This window comes from Cyclopterus lumpus, chromosome 13 (genome assembly GCF_009769545.1).
Source record: "Cyclopterus lumpus isolate fCycLum1 chromosome 13, fCycLum1.pri, whole genome shotgun sequence".
NCBI classification, from domain to species: Eukaryota; Metazoa; Chordata; class Actinopteri; order Perciformes; family Cyclopteridae; genus Cyclopterus; species Cyclopterus lumpus.
This window is the reverse complement of record NC_046978.1, coordinates 14,416,075-14,432,433: the sequence shown is the minus strand read 5'-3', so window position 1 is coordinate 14,432,433 and position 16,359 is coordinate 14,416,075. Positions and strand designations below refer to the sequence as shown.

General features: G+C 43.4%; 1 protein-coding gene across 2 annotated transcripts in view; it reads left to right on the top strand.

Moving 5' to 3' along the window:
* Window positions 1-13,276, top strand: part of lekr1 (leucine, glutamate and lysine rich 1) — a 66,044-nt gene extending 52,768 nt beyond the window's left edge. Inside the window, exons 9-12 of one of the 2 annotated variants that reach the window (XM_034549339.1) lie at window positions 2,157-2,232; window positions 6,826-6,990; window positions 8,122-8,233; window positions 12,728-13,276. In XM_034549339.1, the coding sequence (XP_034405230.1) occupies window positions 2,157-2,232; window positions 6,826-6,990; window positions 8,122-8,220 (340 nt within the window). In that variant the 3' untranslated portion in view covers window positions 8,221-8,233; window positions 12,728-13,276. The remainder of the gene's footprint in view (window positions 1-2,156; window positions 2,233-6,825; window positions 6,991-8,121; window positions 8,234-12,727) is intronic. The other variant, XM_034549338.1, reaches the window with a different exon arrangement.
* The last annotated feature ends 3,083 nt before the right edge of the window (window positions 13,277-16,359 follow it).

The following is a 16,359-nucleotide window of genomic DNA, read 5'->3' as shown; positions in this document are numbered from 1 at the left end:
GTGCTCCCAGATTTTCCCATCATTCCTCCCTGTAATCCCCCCAGACCTCCTTCTGAGGGCTGAATTTGCACGCTCACACTCCCCGGGGGGTCACACGCACACCTAGACACACATGCCAACACACACATACACGCATGCGCACATGCAGGCTTAAAGTTGATTAAAAAACTTTTACCTTTGCAGGGGTCTGCCTTTTTTTTGGATAATCAGGGAACTATAATTATATATGACAGCAGGATACAAACACGCAGGCAGTCATGCATCAGCAGTTTGTTATACATTAAAAAGACTTGAGCTTCGTAAAACATAAAATCCTCACTTCCAGAGGTTTTTCACCAGCTAAGACCTTTAAAGAGGCTGCACTTTAGAGCAAAAAAAAGACAGCAATCGTCATTATCTTGGTTGTGTAAAGTCGATATGTCCCGAGCTGATCCTAAGTATCTGTATCTGGACTGACCCAAAAACATCCCCAGTGTAGAGGTATGCCTGCCACATAACTATCCCAAACCTGTCTATCGGAAATGTGTTGATACTGGTGGATAGTTTCATAATGCTGGTCTTGCAGCAACATGCTTTTTTAAAGCTTATATCTCCTCTCTGAAACGAGGCTGGGACACATTTAAAAGGGTTCAGGAGCCAGATCTTGGCATCAAACTTGCAACTCTTGGGGAGCATTCATGCATGGCTGTCTGTCTGCATCTATTTGTGTGTGTGTGGGGAGGGGGGGCTGATGTGATTAGCCAAAGCCAGTGGAGTGAATAATATTGTGTCTGCCCTGAGTAGGAAGAGATGGAATGTAGCTGCTGCTCTTCATTATACATCAAATCATCCACTCTCCTATCAGATATACACAGAGTCAAGTGTGCTTGTACACAAGGACACACACACACACCACACACACACTTTTATTATACAAATGGGCCCACTCACTCACACAAAGGTCTAGAGCGCAGTTGCTGTGCACAGAGATCTGCACATACATTGAAATCTTCTCATGTCTTCAGCCTTTGCAGCCAACTCTAAACTGTATAAATATTGGTAGTAAACATAATGTCTAAACGTATATCTGTGGCGGGATAAAGAGCCACGCTGCTTCGCATCATATCAGCCGAACCAGCTGTTGAAATAACACATTACATTTGGATGTGGATCAGCAAATCCATGAAATTCCGCATGCGATGTCGACTCTCTCTCTCTCTCTCTCTCTCTCTTTCTTTTGCAGATGTTTCTTTTCCTTCATCATCTCCTCTCTCTCTCTTTCCCCCCTGAGACTGTTGGAAGTGTTCTTGTTAAATATTCTTGATGCAACCAGACATGCCGAGAGGATCATCAAAAAACAAGCATGTGCAAATATTATCGGAGCTTTTTGGATCGAGAGGGGTATAGATGTGATGTCGGGCTTACTCACTTATCTATTCACCTGCAGAAAGTGCTGCACGGACAAAATGCGTAATGCAATCTTGCGTGTGTGGTTTGTGAATGAGTGAGAGCATTTTACACTTCCATTTTGCATTTCTCCTATCTAAAAAAGGGCTTTGTAAAACTCCAGTAGACAAAGCAGCCTGTGACTAAGAATATTCTGGAATCTCAAAGCACTAAGCAGAGGGGAATGTTTTTAGAAACCGATTGGCAGCTGCTGTATCATGTAAGCGTAAGGGAATCAGTTATTAGTGCAATTATTATTTGAACATGGTTTCAGATGCTGCTGTTGCCAGATGCTGCATCATCTTTTTATTACATTGTGCAAGGTTGACGTTATCAGATTTATGGGGGAAAATCTAATATATAAAAGAAATTCTGTATTGAATTGTGTTTGTATCCGCTTAGAATGAGCATTTCATATCTACATACTGTAGGGAGCGGCTTCTTTTTTCGTAGAGTCCGCCATGTTTCTGGTAGTCTGGAATGGATTCACGTTTTGAGGTTACCGGGAGGCCATTGTGGGTTTCCAATGAGCTTGGAAAGGGAGAGGTGTGCCTTGGGGGATTCAGTTGGTTGCAATCTGCAACCTTAACTGAGTTGGATGCCACTAAAATCCTTAAAAGTACAGCACATTACTTTCATTGCAAAGCGAGATATCTGATTGACCGAATGCTGCAGTACGTGTGTATACATGTTGCATTGAGTATTCCTATATTTCCCTTGTGTGTTTACAGGGAGATATTGGCAGAGTCCCATGGCAGAGCCCTGACCAAGATGGAAGAAGACTGCAGACAGAAAATAACCTCAAAGGTATTTCTTTACCAATACTAACAATAATCATATTACTGCCGCCAAACAAACTCCGTAGGTATGCCCGAAGCCAATTTGCAGGCTAATTTTAAAGATATGGAAATTCAATTGCCTGCTTATTGTGATTTAGACCATTACAGTAACAGTACACAATGCTGCCAAATTATCTCAAAGATAGTAATTAATCGTGACCCAGACACCCTTATAATTAACGGAATAATTGTACTACTCTAATCGTATTGGGGAGTGCAACGGGATATTGGTTATTCGGTCTATAAATGTAATTACGTTTGATAAAATCAAACCAATCCAAACATTACTCATACGCTCAGTGACTTTCGGTGTATCGGTTCATGACTGGCAGACATTCAGTTCCGGTCTGTTGGAGTGGATAGACGCTAGGACGGCATCCAAGCCGTTGTCACAGTTCAGAGGAGTATAACAGGGAGGATCCTGACGCACGCAATGTGGATACGATTATGAGGCTCCGAGACCACCAGCCTGTTTGACACCAGATAAACTGAAAACACACACTCACGTACACAAGCACACACAATCAATCTGCCTTTTATTAGTCAAACAGTGTAGTAGTGTCTCTTGCACTGTCTGCCTGTCTGGCTGCAACGGGGACCGAGGTTTAGTTGAACGTCTCAACAAAGAGGATATTTCGCCTCCCGCCCTCCATCCCCAAAAAAATGAATAGCATTAAATCACTGTGGTCTCATGTCTGTATTTTCTTTTTGTCTTTTTTTTGTTAGTATTGGAACAACATTGTGGTCAATGCTTTGCCCTTTCTTAGGATCAGGATCAGATTACTGGTTTTACAATTAATGACCATGATATTGGAGGTTGAGGAAGACAATGGCTCCAGTTGTCAGATTGTACGTAAAACAATCAGACAGAATCAGCTGAATGCAATATTTGCAAATAGAACAGAAATAACACAATACAATTCAAACCATTTTCTTGTCGTAATGACTCATTTTAATTATTTCCAGTCACGGCGCTCTTTGCCTAAGAAATGGTAACATTTGTGAACAAGTTTTTTTTTTCTTTCTGAAATACTAATAATGTACCGGCTTTAAATTGATTATTAGCTCACACTTCGCACTGAGCTATTCCTCAAGTAACTGGAAGTGGATCAGATGAGTGATCGCAGAAGCAAAGTGGTTTTCAGCCGCGACACCGTCGCGCCATATTCACTTTGAAAGAGCAACGACCAATGAGGGCACACCAACACCTGACCAGCCAATGATGTGACTCCATCACTCACTCAGTGACAGACTCCAGCAGGCCTCGCTTTGCAGCGGTTCAGACAACAATGCCTCATGCAGTACATTACATTACATTACATTACATGTCATTTAGCTGACGCTTTTATCCAAAGCGACTTACAATAAGTGCATTAAACCGTGAGTCCAAACTCAGAACAACAAGAATCAAGCAAGTACAATTTCTTCAATAAAGTCAAACTACAAAGTACTATCCGTAAGTGCCATTTAAGTGCTACTAAAGTGCTATCGGTAAGGGACATTTAAGTGCTACTACGGCATTTAAGTGCTACCTATTCAAGGTATAGTCGAAAAAGATGTGTTTTTAGTTTGCGACGGAAGATGTAGAGACTTTCTGCTGTCCTGATGTCAATGGGGAGCTCGTTCCACCAATGAGGAGCCAGCACAGCAAACAGTCGTGATTTAGCTCGAAGTGAAGGAGCTACAAGCAGATTGGCAGAAGCCGAGCGAAGTGAACGGGCTGGGGTGTACGGTTTGACCATGTCCTGGATGTAGACCGGACCCGATCTGTTCGCAGCACGGTACGCAAGTACCAGTGTTTTGAAGCGGATGCGGGCGGCCACCGGTAACCAGTGAAGGTCACGGAGGAGCGGAGTAGTGTGGGTAAATTTCGGTCGGTTGAAGACCAGTCGAGCAGCTGCATTCTGGATGAGCTGTAGAGGTCGAATGGCATTAGCAGGAAGACCTGCCAAGAGGGAGTTGCAATAGTCCAGCCGTGAGATGACCAGAGCCTGGACCAGAGCCTGGACCAGAACCTGTGCCGCCTTCTGAGTGAGAAGGGGTCGGATTCTCCTGATGTTGTACAGCATGTACCTACAGGAGCGTGTTATTGCGGCAATGTTGGCAGTCAGGGAGAGTTGACTGTCGAGCGTCACTCCGAGGTTCCTGGCAGTCGGAGTCGGAACCAGCACTGAGTCGTTGAAGTTAATAGATAGGTCGTGGGTGGGAGAGCCTTTTCCTGGAAGGAGGAGAAGTTCAGTCTTGTCCGGGTTAATTTTCAGGTGGTGTGCGGACATCCACTGAGAGATGTCGGTCAGACAGGCAGAGATTCGTGCTGCTACCCGTGCTTCAGATTGGGGAAACGAGAGGATCAGTTGGGTGTCGTCAGCATAGCTGTGGTAGGTGAAGCCATGCGAGCGAATGACAGAGCCAAGAGAGTTGGTGTACAGAGAGAAGAGAAGAGGACCAAGGACTGAACCTTGAGGGACCCCGGTATTCAGAGGACAAGGCTCAGACACAGATCCTCTCCAGGTCACCCGGTAAGAGCGGTCGGTGAGATAGGATGAGAAGAGTGAGAGCGCGGTGCCTGAGATACCCAGGTCCTGGAGGGAGGACAAGAGGATCTGGTGGTTCACTGTGTCAAAGGCAGCGGAAAGGTCTAGAAGGATGAGGACAGAGGAGAGAGAGGCTGCTCTAGCAGTGTGAAGCTGCTCAGAGACAGCAAGGAGGGCAGTCTCTGTTGAGTGGCCTGTCTTGAATCCAGACTGGTGGGGGTCTAGAAGGTTGTTACAGTGAAGAAAGGAGGAGACTTGGTTAAAGATAGCTCGCTCTAGAGTTTTGGAGAGGAAGGGAAGGAGAGAGACAGGTCTGTAGTTGTTGACTTCAGATGGGTCGAGAGTGGGTTTCTTCAGGAGAGGGTTGACTCTTGCCTCCTTCAGAGAGTTGGGGAAACAGCCGGTTGAGAGGGAGGTGTTAATGAGATGGGTGAGAAAGGGAAGAAGGTCAGGAGCAATGGACTGGAGAAGGTGAGAAGGGATGGGGTCAAGGGGGCAGGTGGTTGGGCGGGCAGAGGTTACTAAGGTAAGAACTTGATTGGGAGACAGGGGGATAAAAGAGGAAAACAAGGGGGAAGAAGTTGAAGTTACTGGAGGTGTAGTTGAGGAAGATGGATTAGTAAATGAAGAGCGTATGTCGTCTATCTTTTTTGTAAAGTAGTCAACAAAGTGGCTTGGTAGAAGGGTGGAGGGAGGGGGGGGAACAGGGGGGTCAAGGAGGTTGGAAAAAATTGAGAAGAGGTACATGCCATCTGACAGATATACACACAGGCCTACATCAAAGCATATGCTGCACATGTAAAAAACGATATTTATATATAGCTACCCGCTTACTTATGTGTTATTACCATCTTAGGAGAATCCTGCGCCTGCTAGCATGTGATTGAGTATGCACCTCTGTGTCTGTATATGGTGATTTCGATATTATATTTAGTCATTTTATATATACACACTGTATACTGTATATACATACTCATTGATCATTTTCCATTCACAATTTGGAATGAATCATTTCTAAAATGTGTAATATTTGCACCAGAACCGTTTCCACACACATGTTCATACAAGTTATTGTTCATTATTGGCTTCCTGGCTTATTCCTGTGATGGAAAGGAAATGATCACTCTTTGAATACAAATGGCAGCTGTGCACATGCACACACACACACACACACACACACACAAAAGGATATACACACACAAACCATCCTCACACGCACACTCACCAAGCAAAGAGGAAGTGATGTTTTCTCACTTGATCCAGCACACGCAATCTTAGCCTCTCATACAGTCTCTCAGACCACAAGCATAATACGCACACACAAGCTCAAATATTCACGTTTTCACACACCATTCTGTCACCCAAATCCATTATTTTCTCTCTTTTCCCGAGTTGCACACATAAATGCACACAGGCACACAAAGAAACACACAACCATGACCTAAGCCCGTGGCACAGACGCTCAGATCGTCAGATCTTCTAGAAAACAAGGTAGCCCTGGCTAAGCCAGACAAAAAAATATGTCACATGCAACTTTAGCCCCTCTGTCAAGAGCCAAATCTGGTGTTTCATATCCCTGACAAATTCAATTTCTGACTGCCAGAGTTTGATGACAAGGCCAGCCACACAGCTGTCATTGTCACACTTTGGGACAAAGCTTTGCAATGAGCTTTGCATGACCACAGTGCCCTTCATATATTATTAAAGAGTTTAGACATTGGTTGTATTTAGAGCCACAGTAATACAACTAATGTGTTTCGAGCTTCTTATTAAACCCTGTAACAAAGCTGCGTGTGACCATCCTTCTTCCTGTTTATATCGTGACAAAGGCAACACTCCACTGTCGCTTTTAGACTTTGAATTAGAAGTGGGCCTCAGGATGTCGGCTCGACTCAACTTGGAGTTTTTTGGAGTATATTAAATGGTCAAATGCAATAGTGTTGTCATTACTGTGTGAGAGAGAAAAGAACACGCACTCTTACACTGCTGTGTCAATGTATCCTTTGTCTTCTTTTGTGATTTTGTAGCTGGCTGCCGCCCTTGCAGAGCAGAGAGCCCAGAATGCATTGCACCTGAGGGAGCAGATGGAGGAGTTGCGCGGGGAGGTGGAGTTAGAGCTGACAATTGACAGGGAGAAGAACCAAGTGCTGCTTCTACAATACCAGCGGGACAGCACACAGCTTCAGGAGAAGGTGCCTACATGTTAACTGTAAATTTAAATAAAGATAACACTATACAATATTACACTGCAGTAAGATATCGTTGACATGCACTCAGCTTATCATTTTTATATTTACAATATAAAGCTTCTTCAATAGTCCTTTTTTTGTCTTTCTTTCTATGCCATCCTCTCCATCCAGCTTTCCTGTTCTAGCCCTTTTCTATCTTTCAATCACCATATTTTAAGAAGAAATCAAACGAGTTCCCAGGAAGATAGATTACCCCGTGGTTGCAGAGAATATGACAGACCATGCGTCACTCAGGTTATTGATTTTTTTCTTTTTCTTTTTCTTTTTCTTGCCTTGATCTTCTTTCTTCTCCTTTGGTCTGTCCATTTCCTCTCTGGGACTTTCTACCTTCCAGGAATTTAAGACCAGGACTTCCCATTTTGTTTGTGCACGTAATGCTTGTCTGATGAGCCTATGCTGTTGTCTATAGTTTTGTTTGTGTTTAATATGGCTAATCTAATTCCCTTAAATGCCTTCCGTATTATTGGAAACAGCATTATGAACACACGCTCTCCAGACTAGTGACGCACACACGCACGCACACACACATACACATACACAGACAGTGTGAATGACCCTGTGGTAAGTCTCTGTATGTACTGAGGGGATACAGAAGGAAGAAAGAGGCATCAAATCTAGACAGTGGGGGTGAGACAATAGAAACGAATGAGACATTAGGTGGACTGGCTTCCTATTGTTAGCACACACTGAAACATATAACCGCCCACAGCACAGATTATAGTATGAGTCACAACGCAAACACAAGGACGTTTCAATCTACTTACAATCACGAATATGACATGTGGTGACAGCTGATGAATTTCCGGAGTCTAGTAAAAAGACTACTAAATTCCAACTGTACCCCTTCAGCTTCCACTGTGTCTGGCACTGCATATTCCCCTTCTACCCACTTCCTGTGCAACATCTCGATGGGCTAACAGAAAACATGTTGCCTCCAACATGTGGCACAGAACCTATTAACATTTATGTCCTCTTGATTCCCATCTAATCTTAGCTGTCATAGTAAGATCTGAAAGCTGAAAGGCATCATTGTAAAGATCCACAAATGGGAATCTACTATTTATTCTTCTCCAGCTAGAGGAGAGAGAGCAGGTGCTCCGCGGACTGCAAGACGAGCTGCAGGAGGAGAGGGGCACTACAGCTGAGCCTGCTAGTGACGGAGAGAAATGCTGAACTTCAAGAAGAGGTGTGTGTGTGTGTGTCTGTGTGTCTTTGTGTCTGTGTGTGTGAAAGAAAGTGTCACTGTTCCTGTGAAAACAAAATTAGATTTTGCTCATTTCTCTTAGAATGTACCTCGTTTGTCTCGAGGCGCAGGTCCCCAGATTGGATTGCATTTCGACCGCCTCTCAGCGGCTCTCATCATGTCACCAGGCTCGTAGCCGACAGTGTAAACTACGGCAAAAGTGCTGACAGAGCTCTCAGTGTTTACTTGAGGGGCAACCCTCGTCAAAACTGATTAGAGCGAATGTTTGACCAACACGATGAGCTCAAAGACACTAAAGTGCTCTGCACAGCTGGAACTGCAGATCGGATGATGCTTCTCTGTGGGGCCGTCACTCGAAGCGGCCCTCTCTCGCATTACACTTACTACTGTAATCCGTTGCTGTCGTAGCCATTAGTGCGGCATTATTATTGTCAAATCCTAAATACTCGTAAAACAACTGTCGGCCCAACACCATATACATTTGCGTGTGGAGCAAATCTTGTGTCTAAAACTTAAACAATCCCAGTTGAATTATAAATGGCGGGGCAAAGTTCCAACTGAATAATTTATTTAGCATTTCATCCTAAACAGTTGATTGTATCGTGGTGCACAAACGGGACTGTCCATTGTACGCAACAACAGAGGATTCATTGAAGGCTGCGAACAGTTGGTCTTTCTATTCATTTATATGGGATAGGATGCCTCGTCTAAGGTGGAGGATTCTGTAATATACCAGTCACTCTATATACACAGAAAACACATCAATAAAAGTTGGAGACAGGCATCCATCTGAAGACTAGAAAGGTCACTAAGTCAAGTCAGCGCCTCCTATCCTCTTAGCACTTCTGCACCTCCTCCTCCTCCTCCTCCTCGTCCACCTCACTCTCTCATTCAGCTCAGCTTTGTCCTGCTGCAGTACGAAAAGCCCTCTAACAGTCAAGCCACTGTCTCTTTAACCGCCTCCCTCTCAGAGTGCCTGTCCAGATAGGTTCAGCCAGTTCAAGGTGCCCTGATGCCAATTTCACAGCTGACATGCTCTTTTATGTCATTCGTGGACCTCCAGCACAGAAGCTCCTTCCCCCAACCACAGTTTTCTTTCAGTTCTTTCTCATCTAATTTAAAGGGGCCATTTTTTCTCTGCTGTGTTTGTAGTTTTTAGAGCAGATCAATCAATATAATCCCTTTTTAGATGACCTTTTGATTTGTATTTCTCTTTTCCGTTCTTTCTTTCTTTATGTCTTTCTTTCTCTCTAGCCTTTTAACACTGTCCTTCAGTGCTGTCTCTAATGATCCCTCTCAGTTCTTATCTAGTTCAAACTCGAGCTTCTATCGTCCTGTTCTTTAGAATAGTTGTATTGATCTTAGGATGTTTGTGTGTGTGTGTGTGTTGGTTCGAGATAATCCGGTTTTGATCATGACCTTGTGATATCGCTCTGTTGCCGAGATACCGTTGCAATGTTGAGGCATTTTCATCATTAAGTGTTAGAGCATGCGAGTGACCTTTTAACCAGTCAATTTTAAAGATACATCAATGAAGAAATCATTTGAACAACAGAAATTAGACCTAAAAGTCTATTTATTTTTCACAAAAACTGGAAAAAAGACAAATCTGGACTATGTTACAACTATGCAACATATTTAGCCCTTTTTTCCACATTTCTCTATAAACTCTGTATCTTATTGTATCCAATAAATCAGTACACCAGTCACCACTAATGCAGAATTTCAACTGCATGGTATGTCTCGACTCGCTATTAGGAACAGGTTTTCTACTGCAAATTACCTCCTCCATGGACTGTTCTCAGTTTGGTTTATTAGTCTGTTTGTTCGCCGGATTACAGAAAAACTATACTGACCCGATTTCCATGAAACTTGGTGGAAGGTTGTAGGTGGTCCAAGGAAGAACCCGTTAACTCTTGGAGCAGATTTGCCGCGGCTCTCGGAGTGCTCTTATAGTTGATCAATGCAGTTATGATTGAAAAGCCAACTCCTGTGTCTTCTTCTTCCAGGAGCTTTCCTGTCAGTCTCTGATTGTTTGGATAGTCTTTACAATTATTATTTACACATGTTGTTGTACAAGCACGTCATTCAATGGCTGACACAGTACGGAGTTGAGGTGAGAAATTAGTAACTCTGCTTTGTATTTTCTGTCTGCTCCCTCCCAAACTCTTTCACTTTGTCTTATTTATATTTATTGTTTCCCTCTCTCTCTCTTCGTCTCTGTCTCCCTCTGCCTGTCTTGTCTCCCTCCCCCTCCCCCTCCGGCCTGATTGCAGCTGGACCAGGACAAGAGGAAAAGGTCACTGTGTGGGGGAAAAGACGCCTGACCTTTAACCTCATGAACAACACTGAGGACACACACACATGCAAGGTCAAAAAGTAGTGCGTGCGTGCGTTCGCTGCTGCTGGAATGTGGTTTACAGTGTTAGATTAAAAGCGGGGCTCTGTGGGTCTGCGTGTGACTCCCATCTAATAGCCCTGTAATCCTGCTCTCACTAGGAGCCCATAATGATGGCTGTCTCTCTCTCTCTCTACCGCGAGACTTGCATGCAAGACATCACACGCATACACACACATGCAGGATGTAACACATGCCTGCATATAAACATAGAGGAAGGAGACTCGCACTACAAGTCTTGCACACGCACAGAGAAAGGAAGTAGCCAAACACATATGAGCAAACTGTCACTCTCACACTCACAATAATTGCAGACAATGGCATAAGGCGTGACACACTTCACATGGAACATGTATATAGAGGCATATAGCCGCCCATTAACACATATGCATATGTTGGCAATTATAGACACATGAAAAGGAAAACCATACGCAAAAAAGATGATCGTAAAAGGAGAGTATACACACATGTACTGCATGTCTTTCATCATTGGGGATTCCCCTCAGAGAACAGTCAGGTCCAGATTGAGACATGCACACACAGAGATGGTGGAGCTAAATGTTATTCCTTAATGGAACACTTCAACCCCAAAATGACCTCTTGCATATAAATCACTCGCACTGTGTTACGTTGAACTTTTGGAGCTAACTTTGTTTTTCTCGCACGCCTTCATGTTGAACAAAGAATCAAAAAAACGAAGAAAACTAGACAAACTTAATGTGGGCCACGTTTACTTCCTCACGACTGGATATGACTTGGATTATACTGTGCGAGTTGTGTCAGAGTTTGTAAATGGATGTTTTTATATAGTTTTAGTAACATTTACTTTAGTTTATCAATCAATCAATCATCAGGATTTTAGTTTTAAAGTATTCATCTGGTAATTCAGGTTGAATAAATCTGGGTGTTTTATGTGATACTTGTCTTACTTTGTCCAGTAGCTTATGGCGGCTATTGTCAGCAAACTATCCAAAAATATGTTGCTGTATAACTGGCATTGCTGAGTCAGTTCGTTGACTTTATGAATATTCTACTTGAGCTACTGTAACTATGTTTAGCCACAGAGTTGTCGTTGTTTTTTTTAAAGAATATATGTGCCGAATGTGTGAGCTAATGACTTGTGATTTGTGCGGCGTACTTTATATTAGACCGCCACGAGGAATCTGACAGAATCTTTCGTTAAAGTATCTGTTCAATTCTAGTATTCGGGTTTGTTACCCGACCATTTTAGGGTGCATACAACACGGGTCTGTTATCAATGAGCAGATGGTCGAAATGACGTAAACCGTTCAAATGGCACGTGTTTGTAATTAAATGAGCCAGTGAGCCGTGTTTATGGACGTGCGCCATACTGGTAATGCATGTAAAGTGATGAGAAAGCCATGAAGGGCTTTGCGAGAGCAGCATTTTTTTTTTTTTTACTTTGGCTTAAGACTTGAAGTGAGCAGCTTCTGGCCGTCATATAGCAAGAGCTGTAGTGTATTCAAATCAGATTCACTGACAGAGGCTTTATGTATCAGTAGACCTGAAGATGTAAACAATGTAACGTATCACATGAGAACCTCCAGCCTCCAGTTTATATTGTTTATCGATTTTGGAAAGAAATGCACACATATTGTTAATGTGAATATATTTTAATATGTGTCTGTATGAATAGTTAACGTCGATACATTTTATTTGAGTCTATAGCTTGCTATGTCTGTATGCTGTTTGGGGTATTAATTGGTGGTTATTTCATCTATGTATTTATTTTATTTGTGCCGTACATGCTATTAATACTGGGTCGCTGTGACTGTGTTCAGGGGGCTTGGTCGGGTGGGTCTTGTTGACCAAGTCTCTTTGTTTATGTCAGCGAGCTGCTCAGAATGACCACCTCTATCTTAAAATGTTAGTTTCTGTTAATGTACCTGTTAAACAAACGCAATTTTCCTAAAGTTATCCTTTTTTGGGGGGGGCGGGGGGCTTGAAACTCAAATACTACACACTAGATGACTTAAATACTACTCTCTGTCTCTCTTGCTCTCTCTCTCTCTCTCTCTCTCTCTCTCTCTCTCTGTCTCTCTCTTCCCATCCTCCAGGTGGCGTTGCTCCAGGAGACAGTAAGGAGGGAGTGTGAGGAGAGGGAGGAGCTGACTGCTGCTTTGTCTCGAGCACAAGGGGAGCTTCTTGGCCTGCGATCCCTAGCGTCTCATCAGGGCTCCTCCAGGTCTCCTCCAAACCCCATAAAGAGACAAACAGCCCCAGGGAACAAGCATTTCCATCTCCATAGTCAAACCCGGGTCACTCTTACTCGCTCTTTGAACTCCCCAAACACACTGCGACCCTCCCCTTCCTTGACAGACAAAGACAGAGGCCAGGGCACAGATGGAGGAGGAGCGGGGAGGGGTTTTGAGTCTCGGAATCGAGATGAAAAAAGACGAGAGGGGACACTGCCCAGACTGAGAGCCGGCAGCACAGTGGGCGAAGTCAAACGTACAGTCAGTTTAGCAAAGGAGAGACTGTAGAAAGAAATCAGGATGTGTTACAGTTAGTGCAATGGTTCAAAATAAAAATGTTAAAATATTTGTTTTATAGTATTTTAATGTTAACCATATGTTTTTAATAGTATTTTTTTATTGTTCCCTAAGAGTCACACAGTTTAGTTAAACATCCCTATAATTGTCTCCTCTAAAACGCACACACATACTTATGGACACATTAACACACACTTTATGCACAAGACACAGTCCTGCTCGAACAGCAGTAAACTCCCCAGACACACACACCCTCTGACAGACATGCACTTGTATTCTCACAACCCGAATCACGCAGTCTCAGTGGCACGCACAGGATAAACACACACACACGCACACACACACACACACGGACAAACACACACAGCCTGTCACAAGGGCAGGGCTGAAGGAGCATGACAGCGTGTTCCCTGCCACCCGTGGACACAAAGAAAAGGCAGGCCAACACAAAAGAAACTGTAAGGCAAGCACCCCCAGACACACATGCACACGCAACAATTACCAGCCCTCACCAATCAGGAATTGTGTATTATTGACATCATTCACTCCATGCAAGGTCTTTCCACTCCCCCCTTCCTCTCCTTCTACATTTGGGATGAATTGGCATGATGGGAGAAATGTGTGAAGTGTGTGTGTGTGTGGCATGGAACTCATTTCCCCGCTTACTGGCACACATGGAAAGCCTTTAGTTTGACTTCCTCGTGTCGCTCTCTTCCAACCCATCTGTGAGACAATGCACGTGAAAGGTGGGCTGATAATGATTTCATCCTGCCAACGTTTCCTCTGTTTGCCAAAACACACACGTATGGCTTAAGGTCTCGGTCCGTGGGGAGAGGACATTCTGAAATATAAAACAATGAACAGTCTGTTTCGCACAAAGCACATTTTCTACCTCCTCTGCTTTTGTCACAATGGTTAAAATGGAACTGTTCCTGCTCCACATGACAAAGTGGTTCATGTTCTTTTTTTTTTTGTTCCGTAAGTTGACTCCCTTGAATTCGAAATATAGAAACTTACTTAGGTTTTTTTATTAATTTTTAATAAGTTTTTCCTCAGAAAACTTCCCCCGCAACTAACACTCCCTCGCTGCCCCTTTCGGAAAAACAGCAATACATATTCCGTTTATGTGACAAAGGCTTTTTCTTTTGTGCGCCGCTGCTGACTCTTTGTTGCCTTCCTGTGGCCTTGTGTGTGTTTACTCGGTGCATGAGACTTTGCTGTGTGTGTGTGTGTGTCTCCATTGAGAGATTGTTTCCGTCCTAACAGCCCCATCACTCATTTTTTTCAATCAAGTAACCGAAGGACATGGATTATATGGTAATCATCACAATGTGGTGTGTGCGTGTGTTACCTGCTAGTGAGAATGTTCCTGGACCCAAATTATTATTCTTTCATTTGCATCGAGCAATATAAAAGGGAGTAAACCATGTATTCATTTCGCACAATAAACTGAAAAAGAAATGTTTTGCTCGAGAACTCGTTTCCAAAACAGTCTCAACTCGAGCTCCACTTGCTGGCTTGTTCCGAAACGCGAGACCTGATCAAATGGTCTTCATCAGCGGACGAGGTTTGAGCTGTGTGTGTTGAAACGTTCCATTGTTCTGAGCACTTGTTCAATTGTCGCTTAAACTTCTTTATCAACTTGAGTTTGGATTCAAATCAGGAATTGTGGAATAGAAGGAGGAGGAGGAGAAGAAGAACATGAAGAAGAACAACAACATGAAGAATATGAAGAAGAAGAAGAACACCATGAAGAAGAACATAAAGAAGAAGAAGAAGAAGAACATCATGAAGAAGAACATAAAGAAGAAGAAGAAGAACATCATGAAGAACATAAAGAAGAAGAAGAACATGAAGAAGAAGAAGAACATAAAGAAGAAGAAGAAGAAGAACACCATGAAGAAGAACATAAAGAAGAAGAAGAAGAAGAAGAACACCATGAAGAAGAAGAAGAATAAGAACACCATGAAGAAGAACATAAAGAAGAAGAAGAAGAAGAACACCATGAAGAAGAACATGAAGAAGAAAAAGAAGAACACCATGAAGAAGAACATGAACATGAACATTTTGACTTGTCGAAGCCGGAAAAGCACAAGTGGAATTAATAACATTAACAATTTCTATTTCGCTGTTTCAGTTCCAGAGTTCTCGTATCGTTCTTGCTGCCTCACTGTCACACTGACATGGATGACTGGGTCACTTGAACAGGACAGAGCCATCATTAAAGTTACTATTTCCACCTCTTTCTCTTTCTGTTTCTTTCCTGCTTTGACAAAACGTCTGCCATGAAAAGGGTCCAGTCCAGACAGAGGCTGACCTGTTGACAAGCGCTCACATTCTCCCTGCACATGCTCTTCCGACCGCTGACATTTCCTTTTATCCCGGTTAAACTTCCTCCCACCGTGACCTGCATGTCTGCTGTCAATTTTAAGAGATCGCCTCTTCTTATGCCAGTCAGTGGCATAAACGCATTCTCCCTGCTTCTCCACTGTTCTGACAACACACAAACACCCCTCTGTCTCTCTCTGGCACACACACACACAGACATCAATATGTCTATTTGTCAATATTATTTTAATCTCTTTGGCCTTGTTTTATTATTAAAAAGGAATTCCTTCTAGGCTTCTCTTTCTGTGCCTTCACTTTATTTCCGATACAGTCAACTCTCTCTTTTCTACTCCTACCTTGACCTGGTTTCCTTCCTGGTGTTTGTGTGAATAGATACGACCCCTTGAAATACTTTCTACATCTCGAGATGTATGTCACAGGCTCACCACATAAAGAACCTTTACGTTGACATGAGTGATCGCAATTCATCGTTCAAATGTAATCAGCCTGAACAAATTAGCCGCACACAAACAGTCATATGTAAACACACCAGGCATGCCTTGCACACACATTTGGAGTGTGATCTCCTCGCGGTAATTATCATAGCAAGGCATGCACGCACACGTGTCCCTGGTGAATCTGTGCAAGTTGCTCGTAAACACACACACACTCCAGGGAGTGGCGTGTGTGTATAACTAAGCCCTTGTTCGTCACTGGGCGGCCCTGAATGCCTCTCTCCTGCTTCGTTTTTTGGTCGTTCCGGAATTCTGCTGTCCCGTGAGCCCTCCCACACCCTATAATTAGTGTCACCCGGGCAACCGGAGAAAGAATGCTCAGTATTCTTGTCGTCGTGGTAACTGCGTAAGTGC